The 21,858-nt window shown below is 39.4% G+C and overlaps 2 protein-coding genes across 3 annotated transcripts; one reads left to right on the top strand and one right to left on the bottom strand.

Moving 5' to 3' along the window:
• On the bottom strand, positions 290-17,356 carry CEP97 (centrosomal protein 97). 2 transcript variants are annotated; one of them, XM_021400265.1, is made up of 11 exons: positions 17,174-17,356; positions 14,781-14,923; positions 13,330-13,488; positions 12,781-12,882; positions 12,089-12,202; positions 10,995-11,161; positions 10,221-10,385; positions 9,145-9,278; positions 8,250-9,003; positions 7,121-7,196; positions 290-6,299 (listed from the first exon to the last, which is right to left on the bottom strand). In XM_021400265.1, the coding sequence occupies exons 1-11, from the start codon at positions 17,241-17,243 to the stop codon at positions 5,580-5,582; spliced, it is 2,604 nt and encodes an 867-aa protein (XP_021255940.1). In that variant the 5' UTR covers positions 17,244-17,356; the 3' UTR covers positions 290-5,579. The 2 variants fall into 2 exon arrangements, with proteins under 2 accessions (XP_021255940.1, XP_021255947.1); XM_021400272.1 differs by lacking the exon at positions 17,174-17,356 and adding an exon at positions 16,504-16,991.
• RPL24 (ribosomal protein L24) lies at positions 17,504-21,243 on the top strand. Its single transcript, XM_021400375.1, has 6 exons — positions 17,504-17,570; positions 17,694-17,769; positions 18,990-19,100; positions 20,031-20,167; positions 20,491-20,554; positions 21,045-21,243. The coding sequence occupies exons 1-6, from the start codon at positions 17,566-17,568 to the stop codon at positions 21,123-21,125; spliced, it is 474 nt and encodes a 157-aa protein (XP_021256050.1). The 5' UTR covers positions 17,504-17,565; the 3' UTR covers positions 21,126-21,243.

Raw genomic sequence — 21,858 nt, 5'->3', positions numbered from 1 at the left:
AATTACCAACATGAAAGAGAGGGCTCATGTTTGAACCAAAGGGCTGCAAGTAATGAACCCCAATTTCAGTGACATCTGCTAGCAAGCTGAGTTTAAATACAGTACTCTTCTGTCTTTAGCACAGTGGACTATTAGATGCCTCAGCTGTACCAAGTCATGAATGCTGATGCTTACCTTGTCATCATTATTTTGCAAGTCTGAACAGTCTGTCTCTAAAAGAGCCCTCCAACTGTAAGACAACAACTAGTAGCCGTAAGAGTCAGGATAAAGTACCAATTAACATTTTCAATAAACATACAAATCATTTATTTAAAATTCAAAACTCATAGGTACAAACAAAATATATAAGAAACAAATTCAGAAAATGTAAACACTTATAGAAAACATATGAACTGTACCAATTTAATGACCCACCAATCTTGACAGAAAATAGTTAGAAGTAGAAAGACAAATCAACGTCCAATTGCTATTTTTTCAGATTCTAGTTTAGAGGTAGAGTACTACTGTGAAAGACTCAACAAAATTTAGTTCAGTAGAGTTATGCTACAAGTGAATTTGGCTCGCGTATTTATAAATGCAATGAAGTCATACAATAAGTTTCTTATTGAGAGCTCTTAATTTATACAACAAAATTTGGCTTGGCACTTTCCAAGAAATAAAGCACCTTTCCTGATGAATGCTGTTCTATGATTTTGCAAGTCAAGGATCCTGTGCTTTTTCCATTACTGAAACAAAGAAAGCATTTAAACATAGGCTGAAAAAGCACTGATTTTTTAGCAGGTTTACAGGAAGCAGTATTTTTTTTTTCCTCTGGTGTTTTGTCCTACAAAGACAAACGGGGAAAAAAAAATCCTGTAACTGCAAAGGGAGATTTTGAGACCTCACAAACACTTCGTGTTTATTTATTTGGGTGGCACAGTCTTCAAGGTTAAAAAAAATAACAAAAAGGAAAGAAGCTTCTTTTACAATGGTTAAAAGCAGGGGAACTGAACAGTTGTACATTTTATTATCATTCAGTGAGTCTCGCTATCTGCTACAATTCTACCTTCTCAGGAAAAAGTATGTGTTGACAGACACACTGTAACTTCAAGTCCAGTAAAAAGTTCCCAAGTAGCCTTTAAGGAATGTGTACCTTCAATTTTTCTTCAAATAACCTGCTGCAAGTAGAAATTAAGCCTGGAATTCTTCAGACAATATTTACAAATTCATAAAAAACAGGAATAAATTGCAAACTCAGTAACATACATTATTCAGGAAAACCAGGTATATACAGAGAGACTGGCTGCTAAGTGCATTATTTAAATTGGTTCATGCAAGTAGTAGAGTCTGTGGTGGCTTAAGGAACTTAACTATAACATGTTAAACTTTCATCATTTAGTGTAGCAAGGACTTTCTCAAGTATTAGCTGAAAGATATTTGTGTTCTAGAAGCAACAAAATCAGGTTTGGAGCCTTAAAGCCTTCTTGCTTTGTGGTATAAGAACACTTCCGAAGGTGTAAATATGGTAAATCCCAACTTAGACAGCCAGTTCACAAGCACTCAACTGAAGCATGACCCTGTTTCTTTTAAGTAAAAGAAAACAGAGTCGGGTCAGTGTTCAGAACCTTTCAAGTACCCCACCTTTGCAGCACATGCTTATGATGTTTATAAAATAGCACCACACAGTAACGGTCACCACAATAAAATGTCTGAGTTGCTGCATTCATTCAGCGGCTAAATATTCCATGAGAGTTTTAGGTATGGAGAACAGAGTTGTGACAATTAAGTACAGTTCGTGGAAGAATGCAGAAACACAAGCTCACCTGCTTTCATTAATGATGCACTGCTTTTTGTTTTTCTTTGCAAAGTTACCTAACACACAGAGGAATCAATACAATCCAAATACCCTGAAAAAAACAAACTTGAAATATAAAGCGTGAACATGCTTGCTTCAATAATATTCTACTTTTCAAACTATCATCTGAACAGCATCAAACATTATATACATTAGAAAAACAGCACTCTTGATTACATGGAAGATTGCAGTATCTGTAAAATATAAATGGACTTGGTAGAAAAGTGAAACAGCAATGAATTGATGTTACTATCAATCACTCAAACATTAAACCTGAAAATACATTTAAATGCACTGCCATCTTTGTCCTTGTGCCCCTCTTGAGAAAAGCAAGTAAAGCAGTTACCTCTGCCAGACTAACTGAAAGGTTTACATGAGCCAATTACCTCATGTGGGGCAAAACTAGTTGCATTGGTTCATCATTCTAAACTGTTAGCTTAAGCTCCACTTAGCCAATCTTTACAAAACAAATTAACAAAGTGCTTAAACCATACTCACAGAGCAGACAACATTGCCTGACAAATAACCAGTAGTAACCTCTTCCATCAGCACTGGAGGGTAAGTCCATCCCCCCCCAAAAAATCCTTTCCTCCTACAAAGCATGTTCTTCTGCTGAATACAAAAGCCTTGCAAAAGCAAAATACCAAAAGACATACAGTATTAATATAGGAAAGTTTCAGATGTGGATTTTCACATATTCGGCCCTTTTGATTCTTTTATGAAATCTCCATCATCTCCAAAGGGAGCTGTACATTCCTATCCATGCAAAAATATTACAGACTTGGATGAAGAAAGCTTAAGTAGACAAACAAGAGTAAATGTTAAACTATATGTTAAATGTGTACGTTTCCATATACTGATTTTTGAGAGCTTAGAATGGGTTTAAAGAAGTCATTCTGAAGTATGAATTGTTTGATTCCTTATTTTGCCACTGTATCCCTTATTATGCCTTTCCCTGTATATGTTTCAAAGGCTAGATTGAAAGCATTTTGTGTATGTAAAAACTAATTACTTTTAGCCCCATAAATACTAATCTGAAGTTTCATCTGTATTTGATTTCTGTACCTTCCAATCTTATACATATGCAAGATACTTTTTAGAACATCAGAAAAAGTCTACAGTATTTCAAAGCTTTCCACAAAAATAAGATATATCTGATTATAGGACAGTACACATTTCGCTGTATCTTCATAAAATCAATTTCATACATCCAGGTTACAAGTTAAAAAACCAAACCAAACCAACAGCTGACCTAAGCATTAGTTAAAATAAGTCTTCTTGCAATTGTGTCTAATAATAAATGTTAAGAAATTCTAGGGTTTCCATGAAAAATTTCTTTCATCAACTTTGCATCCTTTGACATTTCCAAAATTATAGTTGTTTCTTCTCGAATATTGCCAAGAAAGTGACACTAGTACAATACAGAGAAATATTTATAGCATTTTGATGTCTTCAGCGAGGCATTTTTATCCTGACAGCAGTCCAGTTTTTTGCTGATCTGGCACACACGAATCAAGCACTCTGCTGCAAAAGAGAGCTTATCGTTTCTTATATCTAGCTGCTGCCTTCAGACTCTACAGTTCAATAACTGATTCACAGACAAATAATTTATCTTTAAAAGTCTCTTTAAAGGCTTACAGGAGATCTTGGTAACAGACTGATGGATAAGGAGAACTGCAGAGATCTCCAGGCACGAAAGACTCAAATACACGCTGAGAAACTTCACAGGACAAAGGTATGGCCAGGTAGCCTACACATTGCTTTGTACAGCTAGTTAGATATCGTGATACCTCAATGCACCTCTACCATTTCAATACCCAAGCACGTATGTTCTAAGATTAGTGATGAATCTGGTTACACCACGAATATGCTGTAAACTAGACTGAGTTAGAAAAACAGCACACTGAGAATACACTGCCTCATTTTTTTTAATGCTCTCATGTATGCAAGGCACAGTCAGTTGCCAGCCAGGCTACAATGGCAGCTCTCTTGAGCATTTAGTGCCTTAGAATTCTGGAAAGAAAAAACAAATAGATAAACAAAAAGATGATAGCTACTCTATATACAGAAGTAAGCTTTATTCTTCCAAGGTGAACTCCACCACTGAGCAGGGAGTTGATACAACTCCAATACACCACTATGTTCTAAAGAAAGGCTATTCTGAGGCCTCAGGCAGATACTGGCCTCATGTCAAACACCTGAATTGTGATAAACTTCAGCTCAGAACCTAAAATAGACAAGCAACAAAAGCTTTTACAACAACAGTATTATTTTGTATCGTAACATGGTCAGAAGAGTTAATTTAGGACAGCACTAGTTGATTTCAGTGACACAGTAGCACCAGAAGTTAATCTGTGTGTTCAGAGAGATGCAATAAGCATACATGTTTATGTCTGTGTGACTGGCAGTATTGTTCTTGGAGAAATTTGTATAAGCAAACTGTTGAAACACTGGCTTTTCACTGCATGTTGCAAAATGCAATATTAGCAAACCTAACTTACCCCTAAAAGTCATGTCAACTTTTACTTTACTAACATCCATCTCAAAATGCTTGGCAAAACAAATTTCCCTTCCCACTTATGTCATATATGAAGTTACCTGATTTTTTTCATTTAAAAAATGTAAAAAAAAATTAAATGGCTTAGACAAAATACAAATGCAATTCCTTGCCTGGAGTTTAAGTGGAAAGCAGAGTTTAGGAAACTTAGCATATTTTCCAACAGGCAAGAGATACAGTTTTTATCTACATCTAATTGGAATGTCAAATACCGAAAAGTAGAAAAAGGAAAAATGACCCCCCAAAAACAACCAAGAGAGATGTCAACAGTTTTAAGTCATGACATTTACTTTTAATATTCATACCTGTATATAGGAGTTGTAATCCATCAAACACGCTCATGTCTAGAAAGTCATGAATCCCAAAATGACATTAGCAACCTCGTGGAGGCAAAATACGTACCATTAAGTCTGCTGCTGTAACCCAGCAGTGTACTCTTGGAAACTAAGTTCCCAGATCACATGCCCTTTTGAAACTTATTTAGTAAAGGCTGCTACAGGTTCCACTTTGAGTTTTTTCTTACCTGAGAAAAAACAGGGAAATTCAACCCCAGGGAAAACAAAGACCAAAGTTTGTTTGAAGCTCCCTATGGTCTGACTCCTCTAAATCTTTGTTTCAGAATCTATGTAACTGACCAGATGCCGAGCCAGCAGCTTCAAGTAAAAGACAAAAAGATGTCGCTGGCTCGGACACAGGATTCGTGGAACATGCCTTTGAAACATTAGCTAACACTTGCTGTAGTCAAAAACTCTGAAAGGCAACTGCTTTCATCTTTTTCATCAGATTTTTCTCTTTGCAAATTAAGGATTCAATTCTGTTTTCTAGAAGAAAAAAAAAAACCACCAAGACTTACTATACATTCACTGAAGTGAACTTACAGTAAGCACCGCTCTGCGCCCCCATAATCTTCAGAATTAATTGAAAGGAAGCCAGTTACTAGAATATCGGCTATGAGTTAGAAAATAAAGTGCATAATGATAGCCACTGAGAACTTTGTTGATTTTGATTAGCACAGTATATGTCAGTCCTCAGCAACGTGAGCAGAATGCTAATTAAAACAAATTAACATAGGTGCAAAACATGAATAAATAAAATCCAAGCACACATGGAAATAAGCTTTACATAAATGGGGGAAAAAAAAAAACAAAACTGAAAGGGAATCCCTAGTCCCTAGTGGAACAGAGCCTACTATACAGCTATCCCAACGTGCAGCATCTGAAATGAAGAATCACAGTCTGTTTGCTTCCCTTCACCTATTCCTGAATTCAGTTTGCAGCTGTCAGGTGTCTGACTCATTTCACCTCGTACTGGGGAAGAAGTGCCTTGAGGGATATCTACAGAGAGAATGTCAGATGAAGAATCTTGGCTCTCCGCTGAAACATCAGTTTGCGGCCAGCCACCCTCTTCTCTTTCATCATCGCAGTTTGCCCCTTCATTTGCCTCTTCCAGCTGCTCTACAGATTTCAAATACTGCTCTAGAAGTCCGTTGTCCTGCTCATTACTTGAGCTCTCTCTGCTTTGTTCACATTCCCCATGGTCATCTTCAACATCTGAAGAACATTCTGAAACAGAATTGCCACACTGTTTGACAGTTTCTACCGAAAGAGAGCCCTCAGTTCCTTCTGTTAAACTCTTTTCATAGCTACGTAAGTCATCAGTACAAGTCTGGTCAGCCATGGCAGAATGAAAACCAGAATCTGGGAACTGTAACAAGGACTTCTCCTGAAGAACATCACTAGCTGGAGCTAAACAAGCAGAACTAACATCTGATGGGGTTTCTTGCTCAGGAGTAGATGTTCGAGCAGATGGTTCCAATGGAGAAGAAGTACCAGCTGAAGGGATCCCGGGTTGACAAGTGGCACCTAAGTGCTGTGTCACTGTAAGCTGCCACTGTTGAAGGGATTTAACCTGTAAAGTATGAAGAGAATGTTGTTATAATGTCAAGCTTGAAAAGCACTTTGGTTTCTAGACTATTGTATTTGGCAACAAAGTTCTAATATAATATTAAAGATTGAACTAGAACATTTCACTATACTTACGGGGAAAATATTTTTTCCCAATGTTAAATAGTAGCTTTTAAACTAGATGCCCAACACCCACAGAGCTCACAATCTTGCTGTTTCAAGAAAAGAATATCTTTTCCTGAAAAAAAAAAAAAGAAAAAAGAAAAAAAAAGGAAAAAAGGAAGAAAAAAAGAAAAAATAAAAAAAAATTAAGAAAGGAAAGGAATCTACTCTTCAAGAAAAAAAAGATTAGAAACCTTTAAAATAACCCATTCTTAAGAAAATAACAAGTCTTAGCTTGGGAAGAAAGAACAGCTTATTAAAATATATAATAGTAATTTTTCTACTGTAGAAGTGAGTTGCTTAGAAGCAACACTGCTTGACACTGTTTCATTTGCTCTAAGCACCAAGGAGTCCATCATCTTTCAAGCCTACTATGCTTATTTCATTTTCCTTGCATGTTGTCCTTCTTCTCACACCGAGCTGTATTTTATCATTTAGTTACAAAGACAGTTTATTGTATTAACACTTCTGAATATTACTTTTCCCCAGAATAAAAGTACAGCCAAAAGCATAGCAATTAGATTGCAACAAGCCACCAAGCTCGTAATTGGAAGAGTGAACCATATTCACCATCTTTCAATGCACAATAATATAAAATAATACCTTCTCAATCCATAAGCAAAAAAAAAAAAAAAAAAAAAAAAAAAGACTAAACCTATTTACCTGGTTCCAAAGAAATCTGACAGCTTCCTCCTGTACGAGCCTCTGAATCTTATCTTCTTCTCTTTCTTTTCTTAGTCTGCAAGAACATACATTCAAAATTATGCAAACTAAATGATATTCTGGTAATAAAAATCAACAAGAATACATAAAAATGCCTGCTTACAAAAAAGAACTCTTGAAAACATGAAATAGCCCAACACTGAGACATTATTGCCATCTGATTTGCCATCAATATCTAGTTGCTGGCTTTTAAGTATTACATTTATTTTTCAAAGCTACATTTAGATTTTCCTTTCTTTTTGCTGTAAAACCTGTATATACTTGCTAATACCTTAAGGGTCTTTTTGCATACTGAACCTGACCTCTTCATTTTAAGTAGATGTGCCTCTTTCTCCTGAGGTAGGAAGGAAATAAAGGAAGAAAAATAGCGTTTCTGCACTCCAAATTATGCCTTCCCCAACTGATAAATGTGTAGGTACAATTTGAAAGCATTGGGATTTTCCATAGGCTCACCAAAAGCTCAGCCTGATTCACAGAACTTTTATCAGTTGTGACGGTAAATGGAAGGGACCTGTCAAACAGACTGTTCTCGAACTGATCCTGAATGATATTAAGTGAATCCACAATTTCTGTCTTAGAAGTTGAGAAACTCTGATAATAATTCCCTTAAAACGTGGATTCCTATGATCAAAGAATAGAATCATACTTGAAAACTGTATCATGAAAGAGTGAGAATCATTCTTCTGACCATTAATGGAGGAATGACTCAATACCAACACTTAATTTAGAGACTTTGTAACTGCCAAGAGATTAAGTCAAAAACCTCATATTTCACAATCTCTATTGTGATTATGCAACAAAATTTGCATGTCCAAGTAATAAAGGAATTAAAAAAGTTAATTCTAATCCAACTCACTCATAGAGGACATGCTGAAAGGATGAGAAGTTACTTGCATGCATAACCATTATATCTTACAGGAATTCTTCCTCTAGTGTTATCACTGTTTTGTGTCATTAATGCTAGGTCCTACTATGAGTAGTCATATGAAGACCCATTTATACCTCTTCTGAACTATCTTGGAGCAAGCTATATTCGGACTTGAAAACACACTGTACAATCTCAACTTACTTTTGTATTTCATCAGTTAAACAAATTATGTGCTCCTGCATCCTGCTCAGTCGAATTTCATATCGCACTTCCTTGGCTCGGGGATGGCAGTTCCTTGTGTAAAATCCCCTCCAGCAGGCTTGAATCTTGGTAGCTGCTTTATTCATTCTTTGGAGTTCATCTGCACCTTGATCAACAGCAGCTAAAGAATCAGAATTTTCTCCTGCCACTTGCTCAGCAGAGAGTGTTGTAACTCTCAATTCAGCACCTACTGAGTTGCCAGGTTGACTGTGCAGAACTTGGTCTTCAGAGGACGCTGAAGAATTGCTAGCATCAGTCTGGTTAGCTTTTACCAGATCAGGAGATGATAATTGCACCCTGTCTTTGATTTGTTCTTGACTTTCCACCCTTTCTGTCACTTTGCTGGAGTGATCTTTAGTAAGCCAAGTTTCTTCTTGCTCATTAACTGTTTCTCCTCTATTAGCATCTTTTACAAATTCAATTACAGTACTATCATTATCTTCTAGGTCCAAACTGATTCCACGTAACTTCGGGTCTGAAGTAGGAGACACTGGAGACAATCCTGAAGCAACTGGCATGAAAGTAGACTCTGAAGATAACAGGCTGCTGTTCAGTTTGTCTTCATCAGTCTGTATGTCTTCAAGGTACAGCTCCTTGTGACAATTTCTTTCAAGAAGAAAAGTGTTCTTTACTGCATAGGAATGATCATCATTCGCACTTGGCCCAACCCAGGAATTCTTCTGGATGACACGTTCTAGATAGGCAGAAAGACGTTTTCAAAAGTCTCATACTAAAATACTTTAATTCACAGAAATTCATGTTTTGTGTTAAAAAAAAATCTGTATTTATTTTATATCCCCACAGGTAAGATCACAGGTGCAAATTTACATCTTACCACTTTCAAGAACTATCTGTGGTGGATGAGCTGGGCTGCTGCGTTCAGAAGTACTTGGCAAAGTCCTGTTGGAAGCAGAAGATGTAGTTGGTCCTTCATTTTGGTTTTGATGCATCAGCTGCCTCTGGTGGAGCCTAAGCACAAAGTTTCAATAGAATTTACATTTATTTATTTATTTTTTTGGAACAGAATGCATCTGAAATACACTATCAACTACTGCAAAGTAAACAAGAGATCAAACCGTTCCAAAACAAGATGCTAGCTATAGCTAGTAGGTGCTACCCTGGCACCTGCTAACAGAACTACTCAAAAAAAAGGGGACTGCAGAGGCTGCTCCTGTTCCCCCTCCTTCTCCCTTTTTCTTTCCATTACACATATGCAACCAGAAAAATAAAAGAAAAAATCCAGCGCACAATTCTGAACACAGGCTGAAAACCAAGGAGTATCTCTATATACAAGCAAGGTTTACAGATATTTTAAGTGTCTACTGCGGGACATACTATGTCTGTTTCTGTAAAGAGTTTGAGGAATGGAATCTTACATTTGAAAATGAAAATGACTTAATCCAAAAGCATGACCCTGTAACCTAGTACAAAATCAAGTAACAGTATTGCTGCAAATGAAATCATCCTTCACAATCTGAGGAAAGTGAAAGGTTATTTCAGTCTAGCAAAATTAAGAGATCACAACGTAGATATCAGAAATTCACCCTGCCTTAAAGATTATATGTGTGTATACATATATATATACTTATATATACTATACATATATATATACTTTTTTTTTTTTAAACAGACATCTTAGTAGGTAGAGTTTATTTTAACTACAGTCCTCATACAAATCACCTTCAATGTTCTGTAGAGCAGAGGCTGCCTCCAGAGTGCCCAGCAAACACTCAAACACTCCTGCTGCTCTCTTGCTCCTCATTCCCTTCATCTGTACCTTCATTACTTTTCCCATCTCCTGCTCTTGCTGTTGCTTTAAAACACTTAAGAGGAAATATCTAATACATAATGAGACATACAATTGCATTCTCAATTACATTCTCTAACAGTGGAAAAGCAAGAAGTTCTCACCTTTGCTTACTCAGTATTTTTTCCAGTTTGGCATCCTCTTCAGTCTGGAGACCATATGCAGATATAAGAGGACAAACAGTAGCCAAGTACTGGACTAATTGAACATGCTGCCCAGGTCGATACGATCTTCCTTTACCTTGACTGTAGAGCCATTCTGCTTTCAAACTGTTGGGAAGGCAGTTACTGTTAATGCATGGCATAAACCTCCTACCTTTTATTTGAGTGCTGTTCTTCTAAGAGCTACCAAAACATGGAACATGAACAATGTCCAGATACCTCCACTGTCATACAGGTAACAATGAGACAGTAAAGAGTAATGTACAAAAACATGATATTTGACAAAAAATAGCCAAACAAAGAAGTTTACATGCAAATGACTCTTTACAAAAGGGCATGTTTGAGCTTCCCCCAAGATAACAGCTTTAATATTTGTTTAATATTTCATTCCACAAAATCAAAGAGGCTGGGAACTTGAGAGGGATAACAGACCACTGATCGTATGCTACTACAATTTGGCTTTGTACAAGTGCTACTGTGATTTGAGTAATAAAACAAAACCTTAACTTTACATTCCTATTTAAATTATTTTTATATAATAACACCACTCTAACAGATATAAATTCCAGCAAAAACAATGTTAATTGGCCAGTATCTCAAATAGGCTTTAGCTAGACAGTTTCAGAAAATTAGCACTTTTCCTATTTTTAATCATATGAAAATGAAACTTCAGCTTACACTAACTTGGTAACTTCAGTTTTACAAGTATCATGTTACCTTTCTTTCTGAGAAACCATGTATCCATCAAGAACTTTAAGGTTGAGACACCAGCTGACAATATATGGCCTGTAGTCAAAACCAGGGATAGAAGGTGTGGCCATCACACAAGGATTGTTCATTACTGACAGTTGTTCCAGATGAGGAAGAGAAGCCAGGAAAGAAACCTTGAGAAAACGAGATATATTTGTTAACTGAAGAGAACCATTAGCTGCTTACGGAACGTAACACATTTGCCTAATTACAGCAATACATCTCAAAAAACCTACAACATTACAATTAGATTGGAAATCACACTTGCTTGTTAAATGTGAATATATTTTAAGCAATCTTTTATCAACTACCATCATGTGCCTGTAATTTTCCTGTAAGTAGTATAGTTCTTGGCAAATATCAGTTTATCTTAAAATTCAGGAGTTACATATTCAGTTTTACATATAGAAAGGTATAGCATTCCAGTTTACTGCAGCAGATAACAGAGATGCTGACAAAACAATGGCCATCAGAAAAGATGAGGAACACCGTCCAACACTGAAGAAGAGAGAAATGCATTACCAAATGAGATTTTTTTCCCAGTACAGATGTCCAACTAACATGCTTTTTCCTGATATGAAAATAGATAAGAAGGCCACACATGCCCACACACATGAAAAAATCCAATAAAGAAAAAAAAAATCACAGGATGCTCATTTTTCTTATATAGTGTTTGAGTGAGAGATTAGAGGCCACGTTCTAAACAGAGCAGCTGAGCAGCAGCAGAAACCCTCTGCAGCAGTTTATCAACTGAATTTTCAACCTTTAGATAATCAAGGAAATCTCACTGTGAATCTAGTCCTCAAAATATAAGACATTCATAAATAACACAAAAGCATAAACTATAGTTAGAAGCCCTTTAAGGACAAGTTTAAAAAGCTGTTACCTAACTTGCACAGCTAGAGCAAACATAGTTATTACAAAGAGTACTAAAGGTTTCTTCTATTAACAAAGGTTATTTCAAAGAAGAGAGTCCATTTCACTTACATTCTCAAAAGAACCATCCAGCTATTTCTTTTCACTCTCCCTTAATACGAGGTCAAACATTTTCTACATCTTACCTCATTTAAGTCTCTGATTTCATTTTCTGCCAAAGAAAAAACAGTCAGATTCTGAGGTAGGCAAACAGGGGCAGTACGAAGTGAAGTTATAATATTTCCATGTAGCAACAAGGTCTATAAAATAGAAATATGGTGATAAAATGCATGTTTGAACAACAACAAAAAAGTCTTTTTCTCCCCCCTTCCATCCAAACAATAACTTCAGAATACAAACAGAACAAAACAATAATAATTAAGGCTTTCTGGCATCATCAAAATAATTTTTGCATATTCCAGCGAGGGAAAACTGAATTTTACATTTTAGAGCAAAATGTTATTAGGAAATACAGAAGTGACGCATAGCCACATTGACAAAAAGTGTATTTGACAACATTAACTCCATGCAGCATACATGATAAAAGACTTAATACTATGTTTTGTCTTGATCCCTAACATGTGCTAAGAGAAATGAGTGCCATCGTAGTGTTACCTTTATCATAATCATTAGCCATTCCATAAGAATCACTGACCCAGTTTGTACAACTTGAAAGCAACAAAAAACCTCTTACATTCTTCCCTCTAAAAGTTATAGGGATTAATTAAAACACTTTACGATCTACCAGTTGGATAATTAATGCTTTACAAGGTAACAATTTAAAACCAAAAATGCTCGATGCAAGGAATGTAAGAAAAATAGATAAAACTGCACCTACCTTCAGAGATGTAAGTTTTGAGAGATCTCCTAACTGAGATATGTTGTTGTCCGACAAATCAAGATGCTGAAGAGACGCACAGGAATTGATTTGCTCAATGGCCTACAAAAATAAAGGAGTCAATTTCAATATTTTTTAGTCATTAAATCAAAAGAGGCGTCAATAATTTAAAATTATTTGGGGAGCTAACAACACTGCATAGCAAGCCCAAAATTAAAAATTATGGTTTTTACTCAGTTTAATTTTAAAGATGGTAATTCTTTTCCTATTTTGTCGGCTATCTCCCAGTTCTCATTACATGCTGGTGTCAAGCCATGGTTTCTTGTTTTTTTTTTTTCCCCCCCCAAGACAATTCTTGTCCAAAAGTTGCCTTCTTCCATTTCATTACACTAGTGGACACAAAGGTTCAACATTTGTTTCCATTAAAACCAGAAGCAGAAATTCAGATTTCTTTGCAGAATGAAACACTGTAAGGATCATCTTCACTGTGTTTTCCGAATTTCTACTACGGTAGATTCTGGAAAATGCATAAAGCACTATATACTTTACCTTAAGGTTATTTCCTGCCAAGTTGAGCCATTCCAGGTGCACCAACTCTTTCAGCCCTTCTACATAGCCAATACTATTATGAGGCAAGTTTAGAACACGGAGCTGAGTCAGTTTTGCTACACCCATCATTCGTACCAAACGATTGTTGGCTACGGACAACTGCAGATGGACACACAAATAAAAGAAACAGTTTCAGCGATTAAACTCTACTGACAGAATAGGTTGTTTGACAACATCCAATCCAACAGGAACTACTTCAGTGTACATATTCAATGTTCAAGCAAATAATACAGACACAAAAAAAGAGACACATTTCTCGCAAGAGACGAGAAATGAATTACTCAAAGAAAGTAGATTTCCTGTAAGATTGTAGAATTGTGAAGACTTTCTCATATCAGTAGCTAATAAAAGGAGAATAAACAAGGAATTGTATCATACGAAAATAAGCGTTTACAATCAGAATTGCCAAATCACTGTACAAATTTTTGCAACACTCCTGGTGTAAAACCATACTTACTGTCATGTCACAGGACAAAATATATGTCATGATTCTCAAAGAAATCCTGTGCTAACAGAACACAATAAGTATCTATTAATACCACAACCCTGCCGCTGGCAGACTGGTGGGGGTTTGCTGTAGCAATTTAAAAAACCCTCTCCAATGCCAGTTTAGCTTGTCTCTAGAGGCTGGGTAGGTGACTCCTTCAAGCCTGTTTGGAGTCAATTTCGATATTTAATGTGGACTTGTACAGCTTTGCCCCAGTGGAATTAACACTGATTTCTGCTAGCACCATGTATGTGCTTAATATTGCTACTACTAATACCCTCATCAACCTAAATGAAATGTTTCAAAATTAAGTATATTAAAGTTAAGCACTAACATCATCAGAGCCTACATAACTCAATATGTTAACAAGAAGGCAGATCTCTCCCACTTCACATGTTTGTATTTGCTAATTGCTGAGTTGTTTTCTTTCTTTCTTTTTTTTTTTTAATCTAATCCACAGGGCTTATTTATTCATTTATTCCCATAAATTAAGGCAACTAACCCTTCTCTTCTGTGAAGAGTTTTAAAACCCATCCCAAGAGAGTCCTATGTCTGCATATTTATCTTTACTCCATGTAAACTACAGAGCTATTTTTAAGATTACAGAGATCAAGTACTCAAAAACTAAAAAGTATCAAAACCAGGTCAGTGACCTTTCTAAATGTTCTTAGATACGTTACATTAATCTAGTTTTACTCACCTAGGAAACTAGCAAAACAGCTTCTTCCATCACCAACTGCAGAGCTATGCTGAAAATAGAGCTAGTTCACCATTGCTTAATTTTCTATGAAGACAGTAACTGCTGACTGACTTCAATTGTATAATGTGGCCTCATAGCAGAAATATTTCAGTTAGCATCACAGTACCATTACGTCACAGCAAATATAACTCAAATAACACTGACCTGCCTCAGATTCCTGCATTTCTCCAAGTGTTCCAATTTAATTATCTGGTTTTTGTCCAGAATCAGTGTGTGAGTATCAGCATCACAGGGTAAAGTTGGACCCAGCTTTTGCAATCCTTGACCTGACCAGTTAACTACCAAACCTTAGAATAAGAAAAAACATAGCAGAAAGTAACCAAACTTGATATATGAGAACGTGTACTGAAAATGCAGAGTAAGACAAATCAATCCACTTTTGTAATTCATTCAGCTAATTTAGTGATTAAAAAGAACTTTCTTTTCCACTTAGAATTGAAGCAAATTCATTAATTCAGACTAAATACATTAAAAAAAAATGCATTCCATTATTGGGAGATGTGGTTTCCAGTCCCTGTCCAAATAAAGAATTCTGGCTGAATTTTGGCAGTAACAGAAACAGAGAGATCCCCTCAAGTGTGAAGCTGAGCTGAATGAAATTTAGGCAGCTAAATTTAAAGGTGTGATCCTCAAAACCCCAAATTTCAAGAACATCTATATTTTTTAACTTCCCCAAAGGTTTCAGATTTTAAGTAGCCTGACAGTGGCTCCTATGTGTAGGAGGTCTCTATCTACATTCCTGCTTGCAGGCATACCCAGAACATCCTGAACACACAGCTGTACAATCACACTCCACACACACAGCAGCAGCCATACCAGTCACTAAACAAACAACAAACAAAGGTAAAGGACAAAAAGGGGAAGACTGATACAGGGATAAGCAGCATCCAGACTTTAGTCACTCAGAACACAGGAAAGCTGACCAAGATGCAAACCTACAAACTTAGCCTCCTTAGAGCACTCCATCAAACACAGCATCAAATACAGCATCTGAAGATTAGGGCACCCAACTCCTATTTGTGAAGCGTCCACTTGACAGTTCTCAGCTTGAGGAAAAGAAACAGCCTTGCAAACACATCCTACAAATGTTAGGCCCTCAATAAATGCCTGCAGCTTTCTCTTTTTCTACTTCAAAGGAAAAATATTATTAGTCTATACAAATTTGTTAAGGTACAGTCCGGTACAAACTCAAAGAGGAGGTTTCCAGCTGTGAAACCAAAACTGACACCTCTTTGTTAAGAGAAGTTGGGTGCTTAAACCTGACAGAAGAAACAAACATTAAGATTCGCCCCACCCCCTTAAAATTAATTTAACACTTAAAGACACACTTTGTTTTAGCAGTTTGGCTGCTGTGAAGCCTAATCTTAGTATTTAACTTACTGGGTAGGGAAAATATCTAATTTGGGGGGCAAACGTTGCAGTGCAGGACTTCAATGGCCAAACCAGTCAATGCATCTTCCCTAAGGATTGTGGCACTTGTACATCTGTTGATAGGCTAAATGCTGCGTACTCCAGTAAGGTATACAGTGAAAAGTCTCACAAAGAACCTGTTTGTACAGCAATGCTACAGCATAGGTAACATTTGGGCAGGAACAAATTGTAAATATGATAGAACAGCATTTAATTAGTGCAACATGTGATTAACGAAAAATCAATATAGAGTTAAGAGGAAATCACTTGCCATCTACAGGGAACTTGAATGGCTGGGTACCTATGGTGACACCCGCTAATAATAATAACTTCCATATATTCACTCCCTGCTCTGCATTTTACACAGGTGCGCCATTATAACACTTGCTTCTCCTGGTACCCAGACTGCATATCACACTCCCTTCATCAACAGCATGTTCCAGAGCAGGGCCCTTACCCCAGCGCAGTCTCTATACTTGAAGAACCTTACTGCTCCCAGGCTCCTAGGGTTCAGCTGTGTGAAGGACGGGGATGAACGCTGCTGGCACACCATTCTGTCAGCCAGACACCTGCTTCCCTAAGAAGCATCCCTGATGGCATTTATTGCACTGCCACTGGCTCTCAAACCCGCGGCCACCTGACGGCTCTGAAGAGCCGCAATGCTGAGCAAACAGTGCCAGAAACCTGTCACACCCGGGACTCCCTCTCTGCAGGAAGAGTTTTGGGATCCGAGGGCTCTCAGTACCCATGAGGAAGCTTGGGAATGGCCTGCCGCGTGCCCCGAGGCACACAGGCACAGCGGGGGCCTCCCCACAGAGCTCTCTCCCCGCTCGCTAAGCCCACAGCCCTCAAGGTGAGGCCTGCGGGACCGCAACGTCTCAATCCGACAGGGCCCGGGCTCCCTTAGAGGCCCACAGCCCTACGGCCCGCGGCCCGGCCTCCCGCCCCGCCCGCCCTGGGGAGCTGTAGTCGCAGCCCCGCGCCCGCCCCTCGGCGCCGCCGGCGCCGCACTACATCTCCCAGCACGCACCGCGCGCCCCAGCCCCTCGGCGCCGCACAACGGCGACCCAAACAAACGCCGGCCGCAGCCCGCCCGCCCCGCCGCGAGGTCGCGGCGGTCCCCTCACCCCCAGCAGCCGGCGAGACGGGCTCGGTCCGCGCCGCCGCTCCTGCGCCCGCCGCTCCGGTGGCCGCCATGCTTCCCTCTTGCCGACGCCGCCAGGCAACCGGACGCTGGGCGCCGATTGGCTGCCTCACTCCGCGACGAGAAAATTCCCGTTGTCACGATGATCGCTTTATTTCCCCGTAGAGCGACTACCCGCCGTGCGCGGGGCTGCGCAGCGAGACCTAACGGGACCCAGAGGCAGCCAGCAGAGGCTCCTGCAACGAACCGGACTCCGAGACCCACACCCTCCCGCCGGGCCCCGCGCAGGCGCAGCGCTCCCGGCATGCCCCGCGCCGCCGGCGTCACACCCACTTCCGGCCGGCCCCCGTCCTCTTCGGCCCGCCCGCCGCCATCATGAAGTGAGTAGGGTTGCGGCCCTGGCTGCCCCATCCGCTGCCATCCCCTGCGGGGAGGCCGTGGCGTGACCGCGGGACCCTCTGCTCCTGGTCCGCGCTCTTTGCTAACTTTTGTCTCCCTCTCAGGGTCGAGCTGTGCAGCTTCAGCGGGTACAAGATCTACCCGGGCCACGGCCGCCGCTACGCCCGCACCGATGGCAAGGTGAGGCTGCGGCGGGGTTGGTGGGGCACCGGAGGAGCGAGGCCTCGCCTTGCCGAGTAGGAAACCGAGCGCTGAGCGGGGCCTGCGGGCAGTGCCCGCTGGGAACAGCGCTGTGCTGACGTCAGTGCGCGGCAGGCCCGGGTCTGTGTGCCGGGAAGCCTGAGTTAGTGCGTGGCTGTGGTGTGGGAGGGGTGGTTTAGCGCGTGTGGTGTAGAAAATGTTAGTTAAAAGTTCTATTGATGAGCTCTGCTAAAGCAATGGGATGCTTATCTAGTGTGTTAGATATGGATCATTGGGATCTGATTCTCTTATCTCATGCGGACTAGAGGTACGACGTTTGTGTCTATAAAGAGATGCTCTGGTTCTTGTCACTAGCACAGAGTGCTAGTCAGTCACTAGCCAGAGAAGTTGTGGGTGCCCCATCCCTGCAGGCGCTCAAGGCCAGGCTGGATGGGGCCCTGGGCACCCTGAGCTGGTGGGTGGCAGCCCTGCCCACGGCGGGGGACTGGAACTGGCTTTGAGGTCCCTTCCAACCCAACCATTCTGTGATTGCTGTGCAGAATCACAGTGACAGCTAAACAATTGGATTGATTTATTCTTGAGGTGATCTCCTTAGAAACTGAGAAACTTAAAACTGACTACCTAGTAGCAAATCATGCTCTTAATTCTGCCCTCAATTTACTCTAAGCAAGAAGGAATTGAGCAGTGTTGGTCTCCCAAGTGTTGCTTATGTCCAATTGTGACCCTCACATACAGAGAGTACATAGTTATTTGAGCACAAACACTTAGGCAGTTCTGGATATGGATGTTTATGCTGCACCTTCAGTATAGTACAGCAGTGTGGTGGTGATAAAAAAAAAAAAAAAAATGGCAGGTGAGCTTTACTCAGAAAAACAGCATCGGAGCATTAGGCTTTATTGTGAGAAAAACTAAACTAGGCTTAAAAAAATATTTTTAAGGGGATGCTTTTTAATGGGATGAGATAGTTTAACCAAAGGAATAAAATTCCATGTGTTAAAATCTGGAGACAGAAGCTGGAATCGGAGATAATTGTGGGTCCCTTCCCAACTCAGGGTAATTGTCATCTTCATAAAAAAACACAAAAGCATCAGTCCTGAAAAACACTGAATTCAATAATTACTTGATATGCTGATGTGAAGTGTGAAAATGTCTTTCATAGAAATGAAGCTTACACAAAATACTTTCTCTTTTTTTCCTAGGTTTTTCAGTTCCTGAATGCAAAATGTGAGTCTGCATTCCTTTCCAAGAGAAACCCCCGTCAAATCAATTGGACCGTCCTGTATAGGCGTAAGCACAAGAAAGGACAGTCAGTAAGTATATGCCAATGAACGCTGCTCTCAAGTTTTCCACTGAAAAATGTGGTAACAGGTCTCTTAGAATGGAGGTAACTGCAGTATGCTGGTGGTTAGCAAAAGCATGACTTGTATAACCAGAATAAGGTGGTTGATTTGGTGAAAGCGTGCGTGCATTTGCTCAAGTTTGTATGTTGCTTTATATTTGGAAAATAACGCTTCAGCAAAAGCACTGTAACTGTGTAGAATTCTGTCTGAGGGTCCTCTCAGAACCACAGGACGTACATCAGATTTTAACATTTGTCTGAACTATACGTGTTTAAAAAAAAAACAATTTAATTTGAAAAAGCTTTACAGAAGATTGGACAGCACTGCTTAATCTGTGGACTGCTTAATGATTTGGATTTGTAAGATTCCAGAATTGTAATAGAATACTGATTCTCTGGTAATTCCTAAACAGATGATTTGGGGGATGAGGAGTGAGGGAAATGTTCGTGTAACCTTTTTGAAAGCTTTGGGCTATATATCTAGCAGAAGATGTCTCTGTTCCTGGAAGGGAGCTGGACTAGATTACCTGTAAAGGTCCCTTCCAACATAAACAGTTCTATGATTCTAACTTAGTAGAATGTCACTGTTCTGCAGTTGTCATGTTAGCATAGGTATTTTCAGTCTCTTGCTTAACGTTGCACAGCAAAAGAGCAGTTAGAAAGGCTTACATAGAAACACTGACTCAACACCTGTGAGTTCATTTAGAGAAGCAAAGTCAATGGCTTATTGGTCTGCTTTGGCAAATTAGCAAATTGTTTATGTCCAAAATGAAGAATAAAATTCTTCTGTTTACAACTTGGTAATACCTTTAATCTTAATAGCAGCTTGTTTCTGTATTTGTCTTTAGCCTTTTATTTAATGTCTTGTGATGCCAATTGTCTTTGTTTTCTGTCATTTTAGGAAGAGATACAAAAGAAGCGCACGCGCCGTGCTGTTAAGTTTCAAAGGGCTATTACTGGTGCATCCTTAGCTGAGATTATGGCTAAGCGAAATCAGAAGCCTGAAGTACGAAAAGCGCAGAGGGAACAAGCTATCAGGTGAGAAATCTGATAACTGGGAGCATTTGGGGAGTGGGGGGGGGGAAGATCAGTATATTTGGAGGCAATACTGAGTAATCTCATCAAGAGTTAGCCTCAGCAGAGAGGGGTCTCTTCTTGCTCTCTCCCCTTGTGAAAATACTGCTTTTGTCACACACAATTCAGTTGTTTCTGTGGTAGTCTTGCTAGAGGCATTGATTGCAGGGGATAAACCTGAAATAATGCATTTGTTTCCTGATCTTAGGGAGCTCTTACGGTTATTGAGACAAAGAAACAGTGAATGGCAGACATGAATAACTTGCTTTTATTCTGTGAATTAACAGGGCTGCAAAAGAAGCCAAGAAGGCTAAGCAGGCCACCAAGAAAACGGCTGTTTCTGCTGCAAAGGTAAGATGCAGTGGGTTTATTTGGAATATGCCATGTTGTAATGCTACTGCAGCACTTAATTGGGAATTTGTGTTTTAATTTGTTTGTCTATTTTGATCTGGAAGCACACTGACCAAGCTAATGCACTAGAGATACGCATGTGAATGGCTGAATAGAACAAACCACTTCTTAGGGAGAGTAAATACTACAGTAAAACCACTTTCTACACATTGCTGGCATCAGGTCAGATGTCAACTTGCCTAGATGTGACATTATTTAGGGACTTGGTAGCAGTGTATTGGTGAGTGTTAGCACGCACTTCAGTACTGCTTCTGACCTAATGCCAAACGTTGGCATCGTCCATATTTTGGGCGATGTGTAGTCACAATCTGCTAACTCTGATTTTTAAATTGTGTAATTTATCTGAAGAATTTTAAGTACAGCTCAGGGATGCTTTCAGGAATGTGGATCGTTTGTTTCTCTTTGCTTATATGTTGTTGTTTCTACACAGGCTCCAACAAAGGCAGCACCTAAGCAGAAAATTGTGAAACCAGTCAAAGTTTCTGCTCCCCGTGTTGGTGGAAAGCGCTAGCTTGCCAGTCTGTTTGCCATACGAATAAACATCTGACTCACTTTCATGATTTGTGCCATGTTCTTGTCAACTGTGTGAGAGATGCTGAAGAGAATTAATAAACTTGTTGGCTTTTGCAGACTGATGAACACCCTCATGCTATAAAATGCTGAGTTCCTTAATAGATCTGCTATGCTAGAAGACGTTTCATAAGTCTTAAAATGAATGCAGTGGTCCAGGCACCAGGAAAGATTGAGCTGATATGTGCACGAGTAGAAGCTTATCCTGCATAAATGTCAAATGGCATAGGAAGAGAGTTTTAAGTTCAGAATGCAAACTAAAGGGGATGTGAAGCAGTGCAATCTGTAAATGACATAAAAAAACACTTCTTGCATCATGAAACAGATGTTTGCAAGGTGTTGTACAGGATAGAAGGAAAAATAGTTTCAGAAATGAACGTTTCACAAACCACATGGCTGTCAAGCTTGTTGAGATTCAACTCCTCAGGAAGTAACAAAACCACTGAGTGCTGGAAGCCTTTGTCAGGCAAAGTTCATTAAGGTCTTGCCTTGCACTCTTTCCCTGAGCATTTACCAAACTAAATGGCTCTGTTTGACCTAATATGGCCATTTTCCTGCAAGTGTGATCTAGTTAGTGCTGAATTTCAGGACAGCGAACTTCAAGCAGTTTAAAGAATACTGAATGAGATTACCCTGGGAAACTGTCCTTAGGGACAGAGGAACAGAACAGAGCT

Source organism: Numida meleagris, chromosome 1, assembly GCF_002078875.1.
Source record: "Numida meleagris isolate 19003 breed g44 Domestic line chromosome 1, NumMel1.0, whole genome shotgun sequence".
Classification (NCBI taxonomy): Eukaryota; Metazoa; Chordata; class Aves; order Galliformes; family Numididae; genus Numida; species Numida meleagris.
Note: the sequence above shows the minus strand (reverse complement) of the source record. Positions and strands in the feature narration are given on the sequence as shown.